General features: G+C 43.6%; 1 protein-coding gene and 1 non-coding gene across 2 annotated transcripts; one reads left to right on the forward strand and one right to left on the reverse strand.

Moving 5' to 3' along the window:
- Window positions 1–3807: 3807 nt before the first annotated feature.
- sdh3 (succinate dehydrogenase subunit 3) lies at window positions 3808–4134 on the reverse strand. The gene has a single exon. The coding sequence runs from the start codon at window positions 4132–4134 to the stop codon at window positions 3808–3810; it is 327 nt and encodes a 108-aa protein (YP_009430463.1).
- A 5269-nt stretch (window positions 4135–9403) lies between these two features.
- On the forward strand, window positions 9404–9477 carry trnI(CAT). Its single transcript has one exon. It is a non-coding gene; the product is annotated as a tRNA-Met (tRNA).
- The last annotated feature ends 8214 nt before the right edge of the window (window positions 9478–17691 follow it).

Consider the following 17691-nt stretch of genomic DNA (forward strand, 5'->3'; position numbering starts at 1 on the left):
AACACTCAAGGATCGAGTGACCCAACTTGATGGCAAGGTCGACCATTTGGACGGACAAGTGTAGACTATGGCAGAAAGGCAGGGGAATCCGGAATCGTTGGTCACCAGACGCTCGCTAATGAGTACCGCGTCTTCCCAGTGAAGTAGAGCCGTCTTCATGGGGCCTCAACGATCCCGGTGGCGATGTCCAAAGCGTGACGGACCGGGTCAAATTGAGGAGCTTGCTGTGGAGATAGGTTTCCGGTTCGTGAACCGAATGTCTCACCTGGCGACTCCAGACTTGAGTCCCGGAACCACAGCCATTCAACGGGATTCGAAATGCCAAGGCTCGAAGACCTCTGGGACATGGAACAGTACTTTAAGGCTGTTCGTGCCCCTTTCTTTTGACGACCAAGGCACAATGGCAACAATCTATCTCTCTGGGGATGCGAAGAATATTTGAAACGACTTTCGAACCATCACACGGATTCCGACCCAACTACCGTAAGAACAGAATGGAAGGGCAAAAAAGGATTCTATGCGCAGACGTGAAAGCTCTATCAATAGAAAGATTCTAGCTTATTTTTTTTTAGAGAGGAATGATTCCCTCGTCTGAGAACCGCCATTCACGTACTATTCCTCCCCACTAAAAAGAGCGATTGAGAATCTCGAGAACCTAAACAAAAATGCAGAAGTGAGCGTACCCTAAGGCTCTCCTCTCTCCCCCTTTTTTAGCCAACACCATCAACCCCATTTTTCACTGGGTCAAAGCCAAAAATATGATGAATAGAAGGAAAGGAGATCAGAAAGATAGGCGAACGACTTGACTATAGTATAGGTCGGATGTTTCCGTGAGCAGTAAGCAGCAGATCTCCCCTTATTTTGGGAAAGCTGGTGGCCGCGTGTGAATTCTTTCAAGGCAAAGGGCGGCCTGATTCGACATTGTTGTTTACTCTGATCCGGTCGAGGTGGTTTTCGTTTACCAGCACGTAGGTGTTCTAAATTCCTATGACCGAGTCTTTCTGGCCCCTGTGAACATCTTTTCTTAATGTATTAAAGAGGGCCTCTCTAACCGGTGAAAAGTGGTGGGTGTCCACTAATGGCCATTCCTGGCTCGGCTCCGATAACGCAATTCCGGGAGGAGTCGGTAGTTGGGCACTGGATCCCTTCGGACCTGGAGAATGTGTGACGCTGGGTCGGGGTTTGGTGAACCAACGGGTCGCTCCTCTAGTTGAAGTATCGGGCCCCTTTTTCGTTGCCTAGGTTACACCTTCGGAATACCCCATAAGGGAATTTTTTCTACTCCCCCCAATCTTCACTTTACGCCACGCCGACTCCCCTTTCGTCATAAGGCGTGGAATTAGACCAAGGGGAATCTCTATAGGAACTAGTCCCTTATATTTCGCACATAGGAGATCGAGACACAGCCCCAGGGCTATGGGGAAAGATGTAGATCGATCGCCCTAGATAGACAACTACATAGAGGGCCTCTACCAGTCTATATATTCTTTGATTTCGTTCCCCCCGTAAGATAAATATTACAACCTATGAGGTCTGCAAGTTTCACATCTAAGTAATACCCGATCCGATAGTTTACGATATAGATAGATAGATATATATTTCTAAAGAACATTCTAAGAAAAGATATTAATAGATATCGGTAGTTGTCCGGTCGTACCCAAACAATAATATTCCAGAGGGAAATGCACCTAAGATCAAATATTTCGAGCCGGCTTCCGTAGAAAATTCAGACTTTCTTTTTGATGCTGCGATCACATAAAAACATAAACTTTGAGGCTCAATAGCTAAATACATGGCAATTGAATCATAAGCCGAGATCATAAAGAGCATACCGCGAGTAGGAAGTGGAATTAATACAATGGATTCAAAAGCATCAAACCTCTCTTGTTCGAAAGAATTGAAACACATCGAAATGGTACCAGCCGTACTTAATAATAGAAGGATTTGGCAGAAATATGTAAAATTGTCCCTCCTAAAAAGATTATTCCAGAATAAATGGGCAATAGTTAGGAGAGGTGCGCCAGCGGCGAGCAGAAGCAAGGTTATTAGATACCTCAGGAAAGCCCGGCCAGAACCACACGTGCAAGTTTCCCTGCATGTGGCTCGTCCGTGATAACTTCTTCGGATTTGCGTGAACTAGCGGACCGATCACTAAGTGGGGATGCTCCCTCCAGCATGAGCGAACCCTTTCGGAACTGGTTAAGAATGGGCGCCACTATCCCAGCCCGGATCCAGCCAGGTTCTATTGATCATGTCCCCTTCCCAACAGTTGTACCTTGTCTTGGGGCGTCTTTGGCTTTACGATAGAAAGCTCGCCGGAGAAAGCCAGGTGCCGTAGGTAAGCTCTATTTGGCCCGGAGCATTGATTTCCCATAACGAATAGGCTAGCTCTATCTCTCAATTACCTATCCTGTGCTCGAGAAGGTCCCTCAGTTCCTCGGCAGCACCTCGAGGTGCATTTAGTTGTCTTACATGAGACGAGGGCTATTCCCCACTCCATGGCATGACACCTTTCGCTCATCCATTCCGCCCGTCCAGACGCGGCGCCCTTTCTCATTATCATCTACCGCCCTTTCTTTCCTCCCGGCTATTCACGCATGAAGATCGTCGTATGTATGCTCGACTTCGGTTGCCGGTGCTATAATAGGTAGAAGTACATTATGGCAGGATCAGTCACCCGGGCAAACAACCCTCCTCCAAGAAGAATTGTGCTATGCCCCCCCGATCCCTATAGAGCGAAAGAGCTGCCTGGTGATCCCTAGGTTGCAGCACGTCCGGTCGTTAACTCCTCGCGCCGCTGCCGCCGTTTCTAGGACCGACCGACGCCTCACCTGCACAGGTACCTACGTAGTGTAGTCTCGGTCGCACATTCAACATAGCGTTCGGACTCATGTGCCTTCCAGAACCAGGGGTATTCGAGCCTGCTGCGTACGATTAGCCAGCCTTGCGGCGGCAAAAGGATTAGACGTCCCCCCATGCTACGGTTCCCTGCGGTCCAAACCCGGTGCCGCTTTAGGTTAGGGAGCTGGACGATAATAGCCCCTCCGCATCCCAAAGCGCGCTGCCCTCCTAGGCGCGCAACACTAAGTAATCCAAGCCAACCCACATTACTGACTAACGGTGGATAATCATATTTCTTAGAGGTACTAAATACAACTCCATGAATGAGCAAAATGAAGGTTGCATTAATGATAAAGATCTCTGGGGAAACCGCTAAAAAAAGATTGAACATGTGGGAGGATCCGAACGAATTCTGCTTTCATTTCCCCCGTATGGAGCACTGAGTTACTTACGTTACGGTCTTCAGCAGGCAGGCTGCACTCTAGGCGGCTAGGAAGGCTCGCTAGACCAGCAGCCAGACCAAGAATGAATGTGTAATGATGGTGATTCCACACCAGGCTCAATAAATAATTGAATGTAGAAAGGGGATCCTAAACTAAAAAGGAGTCCATGACCCCCTTTTAGAGCGTATAAGGGGAGGTCGAATTCCAAACCCTTTCTCTCGAGTATACCCATTACCAAAAAATATACGTCACTTTGGGACACATGCGCATAGCCGCCGCGCGTGGCTAAAAGTCAACCAAAAAAAAGAGCCCAAACTCTTTTTTTTTTTTAGTTCCACTGAGAAAGTCTTTTCTTATAAAAGACGCCACTCTACGAGGGAAGATGCAGATAAAAGGCCAATAGCCTGATGTCAGCTTCTACGGCATAAGCTTTAGATCTATCAACGAATAATAAACATTTCATAAGAAAAGAATAATTTGGAGTTTCAATCTCAAAGAAAGGTATAGGTTCAATTTTTCACAGTCATTTCAATCTTTTTCTTCCAATTCTAAGAAAGAAAAATCCCGAAAAATCCGTCAATAAATGACGAACTCCATTATACAGATGATAGGACAGGGCTAAGGCAGTAATCTCGACGGAGATTAGGATGAGCTTTGATGAATAAAAGAAGAATTGGTAGAAATTCTCATAGGTGAAGCAAATCAAACCTATTTTCAGACAAAGAAGATAAAAAAAGAAAACTATAGTGGCTAGGAAAGCTCCGGAGATTCTATGGGAAATTGAAAACGTCGAAGTAAGCTGTGGCTTATAAATAGGAAGATGAGGAGATAGGGGGCGAAGGATATTCATGATATTCGGAAAGATTTATGTTAATTCGCTCTGCGAGCAGAGCGGTATACCGAAAAAGAGAAGCGACTACCTTACTTAAGCAATTCTTCTTATTCTTCTTCTTTCTTAGTTGAAGTTCCTATATTGGTTTTTTCTTTCTTTTATGAATGTTATAACTCCTAATTCTTTGGTAGCGGACCTCTTTGATAGTTCGACCGTTATCCCCCGTCTAACTCAACTATTCGACTGTACGGCTATTGTGATTGCGAGTCGAAAGGAATGGAATAGGAGTGAAGTGGGGATCACGAACGGTCTTAAGTGAGTTTGAAAATCGACTTCTTTATTAAAAGAAATATCCTTCCCTGCGCTCACTCTTCCAAGACTTTTGCTCGTAGGTCAGTCTATTCGACTTTTTCTTGCAAATCCTCTCTTTTCCGCTTTCTAAGGAATGTCAAGCCTGTCTGTTTATGAATCCTCTGTTCATGAATCGGATGTGCGATGGGACCCCTTCCTTGATGAGGATTGCTAAAATCTTTCTTTTTTAATGAAAAAGACCGGGTTTCTAAGCTCGATGTGGGAAGTGGAGGTTCTGGAGACAGGCTACCTGAGTCATGTAGCTCGTTTAGAGCAATAAGGAATTCATTCTAACAAATAAGATCTATCGAGTGAGGGATATAGAAGCTAAGGCAAGCAATCAGTACACGAATCCCTTCCTCTAGAAGGAGTGAACCCGACCACTTCACGCTGAAGTTCATACTCATACTGATCTACGAACCACCCTTCTCTTTGATTTGTCCTTCCTGACCTCTCTTAAGCCTTTCAACGATCGTTTAGGTAGCCTCCTTAGGACTCTCAAAAAAGTAACCTGGCCTGATACCTATTCACTCGCCTGGCCCACTCGTATCCATCATATATAATATGCCCGACTATCGAGGGAAATCCACCTCTTAGATAAAGTCTTCGATCGCCTGAAGATGGCACAGAAAGACAAAAAGAGCAAAATCGATATAAGATAAGACAGGATGTCAAATTTATCCCAATTTCGCTTTCTACCACTCCATGGAAGTAAGACTAGCAACTATTATAGGGCCCTCCTCCTATTAGGGCAACTACTAAGACTGGCTCGCCGAGATCGACAGGAAAGACAACTAAAACTCAAACTGCAGGAAAGAGAGAAAGAGGGGGAACTAGATGAGCTTACTACTCCAACTGTAACTGGATCGAAAAGAGAGTGGACTGAGCATCTTTCCAATTTCAAAGATCTATCAAAGCCCATTTGAAATGAAGACCCCTGCTCTGCTTTCAAACTTTCCAACTGCATGTGAGTAAACTCCTACTCGCTTTAGGGCAGTCTAACCCACAGGCTGCAAGCACCAGCTTGCTGGCAGAACGAAAGACTTGAAGCGGATAGCTGGAAACTGGCATTTCCACTAGATATATCTCAATGGCTGCAAGGGCTTACCTTGGCGCTCCTACTGTTAGAACCCCAACTGACAAGGGAACTCAAGTGGAAGACCTTAACACTTCCACTGCCCGAAAGCCTTATCATTGGAAGGAAACTGCACGATTAGCAGTGAATAGGATCAATCCTCCATATTCTTCTCTTCGGCATAACTGGTAAGCAGCATACTACAGCAATAGACCAGTCCACTAACAGCGGTATACAGTAAGTCAGTATAAGTCAGTACAGGAAGGGCACGCGAAATAGACAACTACTTACTAGGCTAGGGTAGTCGTTTTTTCATCTTCCCTTTATTTTACTTTACCCTAGTGGAAATTCTTTTTTCAAAGTTACTAGGTAATTAGTGAAGAGGTTTATAAAAGTGACAAGCTTGGTGGAAAGCTCTTATCTTAGGAGGAAAAGCTAAGTATGCCCGAGTAGTCTTGATATTGGTTGGTTTGAGGTTTCGTTAGTTTTATACTAACAAGCAAGCTTCGGCGACCGCTCGACCTAGCGCGTTAGCCCCAGTACTATAGGGAAGGCCTATGCGAAGAAAAGGCCTGCCCATCATCAAAGCAAGCCCAAGTCCATGCAAGAAGGCCCTCCAGATCTGTCCAAATTCAAAGCCCGTCAAAGGCATATGAAATCATGCAAAGGATCCGAGCCCATCCAAATGATGTTCAGCGGGCTAAACCCAAGTAGCTCTGGCCCATGATCCAAGAGACCCGAAACTCGTTCATCATGCTATCCTTACCTTCTAACTAACCTCTTCGATTTCGCTTATCCTAACAGTGATTGATTAGGCCTAACTGTTGAAGCTGGTTATGCAAAGGTTGTTCACACAGGCAGTGTGGCTTCACTTTGTAGTTAGTTTGCTCATTAAACAGGCATGTATAGTACTCAACTGCGGAAAACTCATAAAAATGGTGCCTATCATCAAATTCGTGCCGCATGGCGGGATTACTCTACTTCTACTCTATAAATAGAAACTCGATAAGCCTTCGAGCTCTAAAATAAAATAAAAAATTATTATTATGGCAGCTCTTGCAGTTTCAGAAAGGCTTTTTCAAATTTCACAAGAAATCCAGGAAATCGAGAATGAGCTGGGTCAACGCCGATTTGCCTTAAGAGCCTTTTTGAGGCACCTGCGTCCGGCGAGCCCTGCCGTCGTAGGAGACCGCATGCGCGCGGCAAATGAAAACATAATGCGCCTCGAGACGAGACGACAAATGCTGCGAGATGAACAGCGAGCGCTCATTGTGCAGGCTGTCACCCTCGGCGACCGGAGAGACTAAGAAAGAATATAATAGTTACAGTCTCTTCCGTTGTGGAAGTTTATTTACAGAAATAAAGGAGTTCCATATTGTACTCCCTATTTGCTTTTCTAGTGCTACTTTCCTTGAAATAAAGATCGTTGATAGCCATAGCATTTTCTCAATAAAGAAAGTGAGTAGCAGTGTACTGCTGAATTGAACTTTCTTGTATATTGAATTGACAAATTACTAATGCCTTAAGCTCGGGATATATATATAAATTCTTGGAAAGATTATAAAACTCATGCAGTCACCCCTTATCTTACTTACTCCATTTCTTTTGTCAGGAATAATGGCCTTAGATAGCGTTTATCTTATCTTTCAAAAGACCTTAAGCTCGCTATATTAACCTATAAAAGTCTTCCGCTTTCAAATGTTATCTTTCGCATGCCTTACGAAAAGCATTTCAAAAGTGTCATTTTTTCTGTATTTTTGGTTGAAAAAGCAAGAGGAAATGGCACATTATTAGATAAATAGTGCAGGCATGTGTTGCACTTTTTTCGAAATCGAAAGAGCTCTTTTGAGGGGCGCAGCGGAATTCATTCAGAAAGCAAGACAGAATAGGCTCTTACTGCTAACGAAAGAACTTCCCTTAAATCAAGATATTAGCTGTGGGACTTCGGTGCCTTAAGCGGAAGAGGGGATTTCTTTCTGGCTGCTACGCTCCTTTCTTATTCTCTTATTCTTTTTTTCTGTCTCTGAAGTGAGTGAAGTCAAGCTAGCGTCAGCAAATCGGACATAAGCAATACACCCCGTCCTTTAGAAAGACGATAGCGATTCTCTTCCAGTGCTTTAATTAAGAGAAAAAATAGTAACCTATAAGAAGAAATTTTAGGAATACCCGGAGCCTAGCTCTATCGGAACTTACCTCAGCGACTTCCTATCGGCTTCGAGCTATTATGCCCCACTAATGAGGAATAGGCAACTAAATCGAAGTCTTCATTTCCGGCTTTCGTAACTCCCAGGTAACTTCACCCTAAGCCTACTATACCATCTCCCGCTTCAAGGGCTGCTCTGCTCTGTCTGAAGATAGGGCTTTTAGTATAATATCAAGACTGACCTCCTGCTTCTGACTATGACTGATTTGCTGATGTTGAGTTCTAAATGCTCTAGCTTGATTCTCAACTCTTAAGAGGGCCTTTAAAAAGACTTAGATCGAGGAATCTCAGCAAACATAGGCATTTAGCTCAGATTACGCATCTCCGACTGAAAACTGAGGAGCGCAGCAAGAGAGTGAAAATCGGTAAGAAATTACTTGACTTCAAATCAGTCAATCCTAAACAAAATATACTGATTACAGGCTCTACTGAAATACTGAAACGAATGAAATCGAAGTCAATCTTACTCAATCCTGGAAATAGGAGTCGAAAGCCAATCATTTGAGATTGATGCTTAGGCTTCTTCCTTAGCAAAGAGAAAGTAAGAATTTGAGATTTATCCCTCTAACTCAAGAAAAAGAGCTGCAACTATTTCCTCAGTCTGACTTCCGTGGAAGTCTAATTGATTTCATTCCTAGGTAGAATTGGGAGTTGAAAGCCAATAGGATTGAAGTCAGATTCTTTCTCTTTAAAGTTACGATTGTTCGAAGTTCAATTTGATCCGGGTAAGAAGACCTAAAGGCGGCCAAAAGGTTCTTGGGTTTCTTACGCTTTTATCTCTGTCTCTGCTGTAACTGCTAACAACAATAGCAATTTATCTTCCTTTCTGGCTTAGCCTGTTGCGTAACCGAATGAGTGTAACGAAAAGATACGTGAGTTGAACATAAAAGCTCTATACTTTACAAGCAAGAGATTGCTTCATTCAGGACAGAAAGTTCCTACAATACTAAAAAAGGGAAAGCTAAAGCAAAAGGGCCAAGAAAACCCCTGCGAAAGCGCATACGAATTATTCCTTGCGCTGCATTATCGTATAATAAGATAAAGGCCAGTCACTTCGACTCCTTAAATAGTGGCAGCAGGTCTTTATCCTTCGCTTTGGGGTTGAGTTTACGTGCCATCTTCAGCCTACCTAGGAAAGGGCTACCTTTTTAGTAAAGCATTTCCCCCGGAAATAGCCTTAGCTGGATTTCTTTCTTCGTAGAAAAGTGGCAACAAGCCTTCGTATAGGGCCAGGGCCGCTTAGCTGCATCCTTTAGCATCCTATGGGCCTAGGTCAGTCAACTTTTTTTATTATAATAATTTGGTCTCCTGCCCCGGGGCATTCCTTTAGTAAGTAATCCGTGCAAATGAGGGCCTAAGGCTATTCCTTGCTGCGGAGCTAGCATTCACACCGCTTTCCTCATGTCAGCAAGCTCGGGGTCTAACCTCATCCTAAAACGACTTCTCCAAGCCGTAGACGGAAGACCAATAATGATACATCCTTAGCTATAGCTATGGGAAGAAGTACGATGCTTGTAGCCAATTCTACCTCTTAGCGAGGGCTTGACAGAGTTCTAATAGGGGATTCCGGTATATCGTATAGTTGTTTAATCTTGCTTTTAGGAGCGCTCTTTTCATCCAACTCTTTATTGAATAAAGAAAGAGATTGAGGAGCGTAGGGGCTTATAGTTTAATTGGTTGAAACGTACCGCTCATAACGGTGATATTGTAGGTTCGAGCCCTACTAAGCCTACCTTTTCACCTCCGGTGGCTCAGTCAAAGTACCCAAGATCTAAATCTAGCGAAACCACACTGCTGCCGCTGCCCTTCGGGCAATACGCGATGCAGCCGAATGAGTTTCACTTGAAATGAGTTGATAAGTGTAACGAAAAGAAAGACATAGGGAATAGTTCAACTCATATTTGAGATACGTATCACTCAAACCTACGTATCTTTCAGTGAAACTCCTTCCTTCGTTCACTTCAAACGTCGTATTCTATACGTAATGAAAAGATACGTATAGAGAAACTCATTTCATTGCCAAAGAAAGCCCTTTGCTGAGAAGGTATCACACGAGGATATCTAAAAGAAAATAAAAGAATGCAATAGAACACCTTTTCTGACATCAGGAGATGAAAGCTTCAAGCCAATCGGGCGGGCGTCGAATGAAATAGGTAGCCGGGTTCTCTTTCTACAACCCTTTTGAATGGATGAGTTTAGAAGGCTGCCGGATAAGTAGAGCCTTTCAAAGAATTGTTGAAGCAGCCGGGCATCCACGTAGGACCTGTTGCGAAGTCTTCCCTACTCAAGGGAATAGAGCGATTGTTGCAATCAGAGAAGCCAGCCCCGACTGTGCATCGAGAAGTTCGTCTAAGCATGAATATTTTCTTTTATGGGGAACGTCGATCTCTCTCTATGGCGTAGATAGATAAACCCGAAGCTAGTCTTGATGGACAAGAAATGCCCGCTCCGCTACTAAACTCACTTGGAGAAAGCAACTAGGTCCCCAAAAGAAAGGGGCAGGATATCAACTCATTTTTCCCATTGCATGCGACAACTAGTCGAGAAAAAAGGGAAGAAAGCCTAAGCGAGCGAGACAAGAAGGAATGTTGGAGCTATTCCCTTAGTTGAGTCCTTGCCTCTGGCTTGGGTTCTTAAGCAATTGGGCGGATTAATACTGTATTACTGTATCATTCTGGGCAAGACAGTCGGAAGCGAGCCAAAGGGTCGGCTTACTTTCTGGAAGAAGTAGCTGCTACTGTGATCATATCTGCTGTTCGCATATCCGCTCAAGCAAGCCTGTCCCAAGCCGGCCAAGCAGTTGCTTTGAATCGGATGTGAGGGATTGAATTACTTTAGTATATTAGTATAAATATATCTTTCCCGGGGAAAGAAATGATAGTAGCTTGTTGCACGGTCTCTCTATTGATTTATAGTTTGAGGATTCGTAAGAAGTTGGGGTCGATTTCTTTCTTTGTTGTTGATATCCTACAGATATTATGTTATTATGTATTTCATCCCTTTGTTTTGTAGATTCATTATGTTAGTGCTTTTATGGGAATGAGTTGATAAACGAAATGTTCCTTATTCCCTATGTTTCGTTACTTCGTTTATCAACGAAATGAGTTGAACATAGTGAAACGAAATGTTCCTTATTCCCTAATCCCTATTTCTTTCTTTTCGTTTATCATAATAGCAACGAATACGTATCTCAAAAGCATCAAGTTCGGAGGCACCACCTGTAGCGAATCCAAACATACCCAACGCCCCCTCGTCTGCCGCTGAAACCCCCCACTCTGATGCTTCCGGCTCCCGAGGCAAATCAGCCCTGGACGAAAGAAAGGAGGAACTTATTCTTTCAAATATAAAACGATCTCGGGGATGGCCAAAGAGTTGCGGATTTCAATGTGACAACCAATTTGAGCTTATCGAGGAGATGAAAAAGGAAGCGGGAGCTAAAAAAGAAGATTGCCCCGCGACCAATTCCGCGTTTAATGGGATTAGGGAATACCAAAGTCACGTCCAAGATGGACGGGGCGGAGGGAAACCTAACGATTGTTCCAATCGAGAAGGGGGGAAGACAGGAGTACTCAACGGGGATAAGGGATCCCCCCGGGTAGAGGAAGTAAGAGATGGCTCGCTTTTGGGAGGTAGACTTGGGCAGCAAGCTATCTGTTGTCCTGACCCGGAAAGCAAAAGTAGCTCGAGCCAAAGGCGACAGCGAGGGGTCGAATCAAAACCTTTCTTTTCTACGCTTTCTTCTATTACGAAATGGAGAGTGTTGTTATAGTCCTGCTACTTTTAAAGCATTTCAAGTAGTAGCATCTCAAGCCAGCATAAAAAGTGTTTCCATCAGATCAGGGCTTTAGGCAAGCTAGCTAGTCAGTGAGCCAGAGAGGGTAGGAGTCACTTGACTTGGAAGAAGAATTCTCCTAAGCTTGGCACTAGGTGATCTATGTGTCAAAGGGCTACTTTTCTTCCTATCCTTTCCCTTGCCTTGCAGCCTATGCATCAATCCCATTCTACCGATGTGTACTTCTTTGGAACAGCTTTCCCGATCCCATCATACTCTTTACCTTTCTTCCCCTTTTTGGTATTTGCTATCTTGTGGTCCGGTCCCTTATTTTTAGGCTTACCACGTGGCTGATTCCTCTTGCGACGTCTGTTGGGAGGTAGCATCCAATAGATCTATCTACTAGGCCTTTCGTCGTGGAAGCAAATGGAAAAGCAAAAGCGGAAACAGCTAGATCAACTGCCGAATCAGTCGAACTTGAAGCCTTCGCTCCTATGTCAATGGTTGGGATAGCTGGCTTACCTTCTTAGTTAGGACATTCAAGCTTCCAGTCTAATGACTGGACACGACCAACCCCGACTCTCTAAGCCCTCGTCTTTACAGGAATTGTCGCAGCTGAGCGTAGATGACTTCCCGCAGATTGGGCTACTTCTATTTATCAATATAGAAAGAAGATCCTACTTTCCCATCAAGACTAAAAGCGAAAAAGAACCTCTCATCTTGGGATGAGACCCTGGAAGCTTTGGCCCGGCATACTACTATCATATCAGGGATGAAAGGTGATCATTTCTTGTTCTTAGCAGCTATGGCTATTCATTTGAGTATTCAGGTAATGAATAGTCAATGAGCGAAGGGCGCAGTTACCACAGCTATGAGTTCAAGCGGCTACCCTATAGTAGCAGTTCATTGAGGCTCGACAGACCTGGGCTAAGGAGATGATCTGGGTAAACCCCCTTTTTTGGTGAGGTAAGGCACCTCCCACTTTCTGCTAGAGCAAAAATGAAAGAAATCGTGTATGTAATCCGCCCTCAAAGAGAGCTCAGCTCAAGAGGACTACATTCAACAGAAGAACGAATGAAAAAGGAATTCCTACAGGGAAAGGCAAATTGAAGGCTTTGGGACAACATATTAGAATAGACAAACAAAGAAAGACAGAGATAGGGTGCATCGAAGAAGATGACTGGTGATTCTTCACTTCTTTCTTCTCTTCGTTCTCCATCTAAGTTCCTTATTGTTTCAACTGCAAACTCCGAAAAATGATCCCTCCTTATACTGCTTGCCGTTCGTTAGCTACTCTAGTTCTCACTCCAAGTATTCCGTTCGTTCGGACTCTCCATTCTGGTTAGCTCGGTAGAGTGGCAGGCGAAATCCGTCTCTCTTTATAGATATTGAGATAGATATTGAGTAGGTAGGCGGCTAGTCACTTCTTACTCGTGTAGTGAGAAAAACCTTATTTTATTCTTAGTTCAATCACGAGTTGAAGGTTTGCGATAGATGTTGCCTTTCCTGGATAAACGATCTCAAATCGGCTTTTTTATTGTTGCAGATCTGTGAAAATAATCGGTTCATTTGTCCCTGGTTCCGGTTGGAAGTGTCATCTGTAGCGGGAATCGATATCTGTATTTGTATAAATATAAGAGATGCTTTTTGCTTTGTCTTTTAAGCCGGATCTAGAATGTATTGGTAAGGATCTCTCCCCTGCCTATTTGTTTGGAGGGTTATAATGATTTTGTGACTTTTTTGGATTCTTTCTCTCGTCTTACTACTGTTTATCTGAAAATATCTAAGGATGAGGTTCGTTTTATCCTTCCTTTGAGATGAATCTTCAAAAGTCTTTATGGTCTGAAGCAGTGTTAACCTAGGTTTACCTGATTAATAGGGATGCTTTCCGTGGTATTGAAAGGGACCTGTACAAGTGTGAAATCCTAATGCTAAAAACTTTATTCTTCTACCTAATTTCTAAATGTATCGAAGTCCTGGGTAGTAAAGAAAAGTGGGATGCTATATTTCCAGGATTGGGATTCGTAAATATGTTAATAGATTCTTGATCTATATCTTCCATTTTTGGGTGTGTGTGTGTTATGTCTATGTAACCGGGACCTCTCATGAGAAATTGGATCCTAGAGCTGTGAGATGTGTCTTCACTGGTTATCCGACATCACAAAATGCTTTGATCCCATTACAAAAATCAAGTATGTCTCTATGGATGTTACTTGATTTTCAAATCAACCCGATTTTCATGACCCAACCAAGAAAACCTTGAGTCATCAACAAGAAGAACCTGAGTCAAGTGATCAGCCGTCTTTTATAATCCCTATGTCATCTGCCCATAGAGAAAACAATGCTACTACTCCTCCAGGGGAAGATGCGGTCAAGACCAATTAGTGGAAGACATACTGACCTGACGAGGTAAGAGAGGACTCGTTGTCCCTTATGTTCCTCTTGTTAAGAGCGAGGATCTTTCCCTTGAATTGGGAAATGTTAATATGCCTCAAGATGAAGAGAGTGAAACTAACCCTGAAACTTCTGATCTTGATCTTACGATTGCAGTCAGGAAAGGGGAAAAAGAGCCTGTACCTAACTCCCTTTGAACTACTATATATCCTATCCAAAATTGTCATCCTCCTACAAGGCCTTTCTTCCTCATGAAGAAGGAGTAGAGACCTAGCTTTCCTCTGTCTGTTAAAATGTAATGCTATACCTTTTGTCCTTGAGAATCGGCTGGGTATAGCGGGAAAGAGTTTGACGATCTAGTTACATATCACATAAGATGGGTACTCCCGATATTGTCTTGGGAATTATCAGTATATATAGTAGCGTACTGGACTCCATCTACATAAGTAGAAGCATTCAAGAATCACTTGACAGTTCTTATTTCAATTTTCCGACTCTCATCTTGTTAACTGACTTAACCGCAATACTTATCCAAAGACAGGACAAGTTGAAAGAGCTTCGGTAGTTACACTTTCTGTCTCGCGTAAGAAAGAGAGTTTAGAGTGCCATACAAAGAACCTTAGATAAGGGGATTCCTCCCATTGACTGAAGTTCAGAGTCAACCTTCCACACAAGGCAATCTTCTGATAGAGGGGAAGAGGCAGAGCACAACCGATTCTGTGGCACAAGATGCGCTGGTATTGCAAAAGCAGGAATGAGTTCACAACGTTCGAATAAGCTACTCGACCGACTAAAGCTAAAAGGAGAAAGGGAGATGACTCTAGTTGTTGAGTACCCTGAGGAAGGTACCGGATCGACTTCTAGTTGTAGCGGATCTTACTTACATCGGTTCTAGCGCTTTCTCTTGATTCTTTTTTTGAAAGATCTTTCCTTACCTAAGAAAAGACCTAGAGGAAGAAAAGGAAGCCTCATAGACTGAAGCCTCTGTTCAGTTCTTGCTCCGGTTGGTTTACGAATCAAAGGAGACTAACAAACTACAACAAAAGCAAGTGCGCCGGTCGGATTGACTAAACCAATGCAACAATCAAGAAGGCGATCGAGAAGACATGAGTTCCCAAACTGTAGTATAAGTCTTTATCGCAGATGTGAGCTTCCCCTCATCTTACTTCCCGCCACAAAGACAATAAGAGAAGGAAACCTCTAACAATAAAGAAGATGTACTACAACCGCATACACATACCCTCGATACAAAGCAAGAAAGAAAGCAGTCCTCGCCTCGGGTGAGCCCAGAAGTCAAGCAAGAATCGACTTCACACACTAAGAATATCATCATTATCTGAGAAAGAGCTTAAAAGATCAAATAAGATGAAGGATTTTCCTTTTTTTCATACTACGACATTGACTAAGCTAAGAGAAGGATTTAGGACTGACGGAGAGACTGAGTCAAGCACTATAGCACAAGGATTATCATTCGCTTGTCTCGAAGATTCGAAGCAAAAGAACCTTCTCCGCTACGGGGGAAGAAAAGAATAGACTGGGGTACGGATTTACTTACTATTCGACTCGAAGTGGAGGACTACCTAGATTAGAATGAGGATTCAATATTTCGTGATAGTTATCATGGATTGAAAAGGGACGGGCCAATAGCAACGCAGAAGTTTCATACAAAGGTGCCTTGAACAGGCGGGGAAAAGACGTTTAAAGCGGAGGGAAAACCAATCTCAGAAGGGACGGATGAAAGGGAAAATTCCTGTGATTCTTGGTTAGCTGACTAAGAGCGGATGGGGCGGGCAAGGAGAGCGGCATTGCTATAGGTTCGATTCATCAATGTCGGTATCTCAGTCACAGATTGATGTTGTCCTCAAAATACCCCTTAGTTTTTACTCAACTATATCCGTAGTATCAGGATTTCGACCACCCGGTCGTTCTTATGGATCTCGATATGTTTGGCTAACTACGATGGAATAGAGCCATTCTAAGTAGAACCCCTTCTTACGATATGTCAGATAGAGCGGGATCAGTCACGTAATAGCCCCCAGCCCTTTCCTTACGATGATTCATGCCTTGCTCGTGCCGTAAGAATGTCGTATGCAAATGAATTCACTTTTGGTATAGAATAAATGGGCGAAAGCCCGATGCAGCAACTTGCGAGGGGTTGTGCTTTGCTACTTGCTTAGGTTTCCATCTATTGTATTTATCTACATGGGAATGAATTCGTCCGTCAAACCCGCCATTTGTATGCACCCGAACATGTTCAATCGACCTTCGGCGTAAGCGACTTCGTACTGCTATAGGCTCTAGTTAGGACTTAGATATGAACACCCCCCCTTCGTTAGAATCCACCCTAAAGTTTCTTAGTAAACAGGGATCGTTCAGTAATGACCTAGTCTTTCGCGAGACTTCAGGTTTACCTCTTTTGTTAGGTCTCGACTTCTCCGTTATGATCGCGTTTTGTACCCCTACTAAGAACTTGAGAGACGGAACTATGACTCACGGAAGCGGTATATTAGTGCCTTATGCGGGAAATCCTTGCTTGACTTGTTGATCATCTATCATTACTGGCGAAGCAAGCATACCGATAATCAACTCGCTTGAGAGAACAATTCGAGAAGGAAGACCCCAAGCCAGCCCAAGCAAGAAAGAGGAACTAAAGTCAACTAATGCTTAAGACATCCAAGTTCGGACATCTAAGCCAGTTCCGGTCCTTCCATCTGCCTCTATCTCAATAGCTTTCAAAATCGAGTGATTTGATTAGCTTACATCGGAGGATGGTCTAAAGCTGGCCCTTGCTATCAGTCCAACCAAGGGCACCCCTTCCTAGTCCGCTTAGTCGGTTGAGTAAACAAACCCGGATTCTAATATGGGTCGAGTAGTGAGTTCCACTTTCTCTTCCGCAGCAAGCCTAGTCTACTTTCGTAAAGTCAACAAGGCCTTACGTTTACCGTTGTTCCCAGACCATGGCGTATACCACCATAGCAATAGCATAAGAAGAATCCGCATATTAGTAGGGAATGTTCCTAACTCCTAACCTCTAGACTGAAACTTCACCTGAAAGCAAGGCTTGAGAGCAAAGGAACCCGCGCATTACACTACCAATCCTTGGGCTTGGGCTTTACTTATTCTTATTTACAACAAAGGAAAAACCCAGCCAAGTTCTTCTAAAGTCATTCTTTCTGGCAGCTATCTAATACCGGTCAAGAGCTGCCATTGGACGAACTTTCATCAATTCTCTTTCCGGTTTGGTTTCCAAGAGGTGTCAACCATAAAAAAAGATCCTGTCCTTCAAAGATCGATCTGATAATTGCTTAAGTAAGGTAGTCGCTTCTCTTTTTCGGTATACCGCTCTGCTCGCAGAGCGAATTAACATAAATCTTTCCGAATATGAGGAGGAAAGTGAGATCGTTGTCCGATCTTTATCGTCGAATCCCCAAATGTGCATCTTCGAGTGTTTCAGCCGATCCCCAATCTCCCAGTATCAATATTTCGGCTGCTCAAGCCGGTACAGGTACAGAAGTGGCTACAACGGAGCAGCTTACTCCTGAGATGGATTTACCGATTGAACTAGATTTACCCGCCCTTTTCACCTTTTTTCTGAATTATGGAATTGAAGTTATCTAAAAAATGAACTGACAAAGCGTCTGTTCACGGAGATTGTTGTAGTTTCCGTAGTTGCAAGAATTTCTCACGATTGGGTTGGTGTGAAGTCTACCGCCTGTCTAGCCTATGCTTTGCATGAACATCTCAATGTCCAAGATAAAAAGAACGAGGGGAAGAATCGAC

This window comes from Solanum lycopersicum, mitochondrion (genome assembly GCF_036512215.1).
Source record: "Solanum lycopersicum bio-material TGRC:LA1421 mitochondrion, complete genome".
Classification (NCBI taxonomy): Eukaryota; Viridiplantae; Streptophyta; class Magnoliopsida; order Solanales; family Solanaceae; genus Solanum; species Solanum lycopersicum.